Genomic DNA, 5,942 nt, shown 5'->3' with positions numbered 1-5,942 from the left:
ATTCTACAATTTATGGAGGTCAATTTATTTTTATTTATTAAAAATTATAAAATAGACACAAAAAATGACGACGTTATCAAACTTGTATCGTGTATTTACATTCATTTAGATTTCAACTCCCAATTTCATCAAACTTAACCACAAACAAAAAACGAGATCAAAGAAGTTCCCAACCCGAATTTCAAAAACACTCAAACTTAATTACACAATCAAGAAAACACTAGGACAGATATTAAAATCTCTAATTAAACCATAGATTAAAACATGACAATAAAATATATATATATATATAAAACTCACGAGAAATGTACGAAAAATTAGTACTTGAAAACATACAAACAAACAAACAAGCATGGGGAAGTGATGGATTCAACATCATGATGATAAAAGATCATGGCGGATTCTAAGTCCTAACAACATTAATTTCAAATACGAAATCATAACGAAACATAACACTGCACGAAAATTCTGACGATCTAAAATTCTAGAGACAGAAAAAAAAAAGAAAACGGGTTAGCAAATTCAAACTTCAGTAGGTCCACATGCAATCAAGTTCAGTGGAGTTCATCGATCTGGGTTCGTCGGAGACGGCCCAATTCCCGGTGGCGGCGTCGGTGGAGGAGCAGATGTTGCCGTGCGGCGGCGGCGGGGGAGAGGGGACGTTCACGGGGGAGTAGAAGAACGGAAGCTGGAGATTCTCCTGCAGGCTCCGGAGACTTGGGAACGCCGAGAGGCCGATGTTTCGGGGGAATCGGGCCGACGGGTCGCCGGCGAGGAGCGGCGGCGGAGTGGAAAAATCGTAGCTTGGGATGTTGAAGCTGCTGCTGCTGCTGCCGTTGGCGGTGGAGAAACAGGACACGTGCTCTCTTGTGGTTGGGCTGTTGTACGAGCAGCTGTCACGGTCGGTTACGTTACAAGAACCCGCCGTGGCAGTCGCCGGAGCGGAGTACAGCGACGAATCGAGAAGCGGCGGGAGCGATACCGACACCGACGACGGCGAACTTGGTTCCGGGTAAACGTTAATTGACCCGGCAAGAAAACGGGGTTTCTTTGACCCGCCGTTGCCCGACCCGCCGCCGCCGGAGCCACTCTTCTGAAACACCCGCGAAATCACCCACTCATCCTAAAAAAACAAATGTCTTCTTCTCAAAATCATAATAATTAATAATCTCTATTAAAAAAAGCAAAATTTTAACTTCTTTTAATTCATTTAATCTCATTCGAATAAAAGTCATAATTTTTTTTAATTATGAGTTCAATTACATTTAAATTTGATTCGTCTTACGTTGTTCATGTACATTCTAAACTTATTATTAAATTAAAAAAAAATTCGAACTTATTTTAATCTGTTACCATAAATGCCCATCTTTAAATCCAACCCTCATGAGTTTACCAAATAAATTAGAGTTTCTTAACAAAGTTGTTGGGTTTTGCCCCCACAATCACACCGTCCTATAACGGTTTAGTTTCAAATTCCTAACTTCTTCTCAATTATTAAATGTGTTGAAAAACAAAATCACATTACAATTCGTAACCCAAATCTTATGAAAATTAAAAATCAAAACTTTACGTTTGAAGGTTCTGCCCAAAGCACAAGAAACCCTAACCTCCAAAATTAGGGTTTGAGATGATTAAAATTAGTACCTTGGAGGATCTGGAGAGGTAATGGTAAGCAAATTTGCCTTCCAAGCGATATTCATGCATGACCCAGTTGCTCTTTTCGCCTTTTGGAGCTCTCCCTCTATAGAAAACCAATGTCTTCTTCATCCCCACAAGTGAACAAGTCTTGACACTGTAAATTTCCCTGTCTTTTCCGGTGGCTTTCCAGTATCCGGCTTCCGTCGCCCGGTTCGTCCGCAGACCGGTCGGGTACTTCCGGTCCCGGAGACTGAAGAAGTACCACTCCTTCTCCCCCATCTTCGCCTTCTCTGAGTAAATAAAAAAAAAAAAAGATTTAAGTATAATTGATTTTTCAAAATCTAATACTCGGGATTTTGAAAATGGCAAAAGTGATTTTATTTTACCGGGGAGCTCCCAGGGCTCGCACTTGTTGAGGTCAACCTCGGCAATGGCACGGCCGGTGAAGGTGCTGTCGAGGACTTTCTTGAGGAGGTAGTAAGTGATGAGCTCCTCGTCGGTGGGGTGGAAGCGGAAGCCCGGCGGGAGGTTGGTGTCGACGGCGGCGGCGGCGGAGAAGGAGGTGAGATTGTAGTCCATGGAGCAAAAAGGTGAGGAATTGAAGGGAAATGGAGAAATGTAAGGCAAACCCAGAAGAGAGAATTGAAAACCCAGATGAAAAATGTATAGAAAAAGAGAGGAGGGGGGAGTTATAAGAAAAAAATTTGGTCTTTTTTGTGTGTGTCGTGTTGTGGATAGAGAGAGAGAAATGGTGATGTGTATGCGTCAGGGGGGTTCTGATTTGAGTATGCGTGCGTGCGTGAGGAAGTGTGCAGGTATTCCTCTGTCAGTGAACGAAAATGAAATGAAGGCAACAGAAAGTAGTTTCTTTTCTACACACATACATAGATGCAGCAGCACCACCACCACCAAACCAAAGTTTCTTATGCTTCAATTAACCAGTTTTTGGCTTTGGTCTCTCTCTAGTACCTTGTTTCGATCGGATCTATTGTATACTTTTTAAAGTTCGGGTTTGAGTTTAACTTAACCAATGAATTTGTAACATGTTGTTCGAATTTTATGTTTGGTGTTGTATGTGTTCTGCCCACTGTTTACTTTTAAAAGATTGGTTAATCAGTTTTTTGTTTTGGTCTCTCTCTAGTAGCTTGTTTCGATCTACTTTTTAAAGTTCGGGTTTGAGTTTAACTTAAACGATGGATTTGTAACGTGTTGTTCGAATTTTATGTTTGGTGGTGTGTGTGTTTTGTCTACTGTTTACTCTCAAGAGATTGGTTAAAGAATATTTGCAGGATTGTATTTTGGTTAAGATATCGATTTAGTCTTTAATCTGTAACTATTTAGTTTATACACTTTTTAATTGGTAACAATTTAGTCGTTGAAATTTTGTAGGTAACAATTTAATTCATATAGTTTAGAATTTGTGACAATCTAGTTCAGGACCAATAAAAATGATTTAGTATTTGTAATTTATAAATACATTATTTGGTATTTCATTGGTTTATGGATCTACGTACAAAAACTTAACAAAAATGTTCGGGGTAGAGACTACTAAATCGTTACAAATTTGAACACAGATACTAAATTGTTGCATACTATGGTGAAGAGACTAAATTGTTATTAATTTTGAAGTATAGAAACTGAATATTTACAAAATAGAGTCTATGAGCTAAATGTTACCGCTAAAAGTTTATAGAGTAAATTGTTACTTCAAAGTTGCAATTCATGATTAAGGTAATCGTCTTTTTAACTGTATTAGCTTAATAGTTCGAATGTGACCTAATAATTATGCCGGAAATCAACCCACCACATTTTTCTTAAACTTTACAAATTTTTGTTTTACTCCCACAACTCAATCATGTGTAGTTACAAGTACTATTAAACGAATCCATATAAATTAAAAGACCTATTAAAACACGAACAGAAAGTCGTTCATTAAAAACTGTTTACAGGGTCTAAATAGTTCCCCGGAAGTTCATGAACCTAAAGGTAAAAGAATTTCAATACGGTGACACCAAAACGTGTGGCTAGCTACCTTATTTCCAATCATATAATATATAATCAAAACATAATTTTTCTTTCAGTACAACATATGAGGTGAGAATTATTCGAACTCCCAATTTTTTTGTCTGACCAGCTTAATTTGTGGAAGTATACTGATCAAAATAGAGTTATTAACTCAAATATGGCTAGATCAACAAATAAACTATCTATTATCACCTTAAAAGAAAACATAAAATTCTTTTTAATCTTTTTGAGAGAGAGAGAGAGAGGAGGGGTGTTTGTGTTTGATCTTCAGCAATGTATCAATAAAGCTGTTTCCAAATCTCTCTCTGTCAGCACAGTGAAAGCATTTAATAGAAAAAAGATTTTCCAAACTTTTTTTTTCCTTCTTCTCTCTCTCTCTCTCTCATATTCTCTGTTTTTGTTTGGTTCTTAGTTTTTTCTTCCACCAAGATTTATTATTATTATATTATGTAATGGGTTTACAATATTGGCCACACCCTTTTAAGGATTCTCTTGGCAATTAATAATTCCCATACTCCTTTTGCCAATGCCTTCTTTTCCTTCTTTTTTGGTTTAATGTCTTTTGACACTAAAAACTTCATCCAAAAATGTCTCCTTTTTTTCCCATATGCTTTCCACATTTCATCATTGTATTGCCACCACCCATAACTTTTTCTCTTTTTTTTCTCTCTCTCCTCTCTTCATTAATCACCAAAATATATTTTTCAAAGAAAAAAAACCAAAATATACAATTTTTTTTATGTGATTGAAATTAGAAAAGAAATCTACCCATTAATTACAGGGTTTGACTTCTAAATCAATCTTGAGTTATACAAATTCGATTCGTGAGTCAAATATGGTTGTTTGTGATTTGTCAATGCTATGTACATTTGTGGTGAAAACGACTTTTTATTTATGATTTTAGGAATTGTGAGCCGTAAAAATTAACATATGGCTACATGTGATATTATGTTGTTTATATGATAATATGGAAAAATGAATTAAAATAAAAATGAAATGAGAGGCAGAGGCAGAGGCAGAGGGGCCATCATTTTCAATTGTCATAGCAAAAATAGGAACCTCTGTGGCCTTCACACAACTCCATCATTATCCAAAATATTCCATTTATTCCAACTCTTTCCCTTTCCTCTTTTTTTCTCTCTAAATTATATATTAAAATTATTGTTTTCTTTTATTCATAAATCCCAAACACGCATTTTTTAACTTTCAATTGTGTATCTATAAGTTCTTGAATTAAAAGAAATCTATTCGACATGAAATCAAGTTTAGAGACTTACGGATCACTTTTCAAAAAGTTAAAAAGCTTGTCAAATATTTGGAATTGATTAGATACTTTTAAAAATTCAGGTTCAAGAACATGCAAACATCTAACTAATCATAAAGTTCAATCTCAAAACTAATTAGTATCAAGATGAGTAATCGATGTATTTATAAATCTTGTTGAGTCCATCAACTCCAATTTCAAATAATAGAAAGAGGGATCAAAAGAACTTGAATATGAAAGTGAAATGAATTAATAATGTGTTGGGTAAGGTAAATTTGATATGGGATTCGGAAGAAAAACAAAGAGAATTAGGAGTGTGTGATTAGTAAAATGGGGAAAATTGTAGTCATCAATCCCATCCATCCATCCATCCAATCCATCACCATCATAAGAAGTTGGAGAGATTGATGCAATGGGATTTTGACACATCATGCTCGGATTTTGAGACCACACTACACCACAGGCTTTACATCAAATCATCCTCTTTTTTTTTTACTCTCTCTCTCTCTCATATTTATTACACAACATGCTGCCTCTCTACTCTACGCCCTCCCCACACTACAAAATTTTCTCATTTCTTCCCAATTTTTACCCAAATTGGGTCACAAAATCCCCCTCCCAATCTTCCCAAATTTCACCCCATCCCCTTCTTTTTCACTTTTTACCAAAGGGGTCCGGTCCGGTTCGGCGGTCTTGGCGGTTTTTAACTTTTACGGGTTTACCACTTCAGTTGACTTTTTTTTTTTTTTGGGTGTAAAAAAATGAAAACTATATATAACATAGGGAAACGAGAAATCCCGAGGTTTTTTATTTATTTAATTTGTTTTGTAGCGTGGAAATAATAATAATTAAGGAAAATAAAAGGAGAGGCGCGTGGATCGAGAGAGATTATCATGCATTGCGGATCGCGCGTGACGACAAGGTGAAGTCACCCGCGCCGCCCTCGGGTTACGGCTGGCAGCGTAGCAGTACGAGTCAGGAAATGGACACGGCCTTTTTCTCATTGGGCCTTCCC

The 5,942-nt window shown here is 36.7% G+C and overlaps 1 protein-coding gene across 1 annotated transcript; it reads right to left on the bottom strand.

Moving 5' to 3' along the window:
* Nucleotides 1-279: 279 nt before the first annotated feature.
* On the bottom strand, nt 280-2,345 carry LOC111010562 (protein CUP-SHAPED COTYLEDON 2-like). Its single transcript, XM_022284020.2, has 3 exons — nt 2,025-2,345; nt 1,645-1,928; nt 280-1,123 (listed from the first exon to the last, which is right to left on the bottom strand). Exons 1-3 carry the CDS (start codon nt 2,215-2,217, stop codon nt 530-532), a joined length of 1,071 nt encoding a protein of 356 aa, XP_022139712.1. The 5' UTR covers nt 2,218-2,345; the 3' UTR covers nt 280-529.
* Between the last annotated feature and the right edge of the window lie 3,597 nt (nt 2,346-5,942).

This window comes from Momordica charantia (genome assembly GCF_013281855.1).
Source record: "Momordica charantia cultivar OHB3-1 chromosome 11 unlocalized genomic scaffold, Mcharantia_2.0 BLBB01000011.1, whole genome shotgun sequence".
NCBI lineage: Eukaryota > Viridiplantae > Streptophyta > Magnoliopsida > Cucurbitales > Cucurbitaceae > Momordica > Momordica charantia.
Note: the sequence above shows the minus strand (reverse complement) of the source record. Positions and strands in the feature narration are given on the sequence as shown.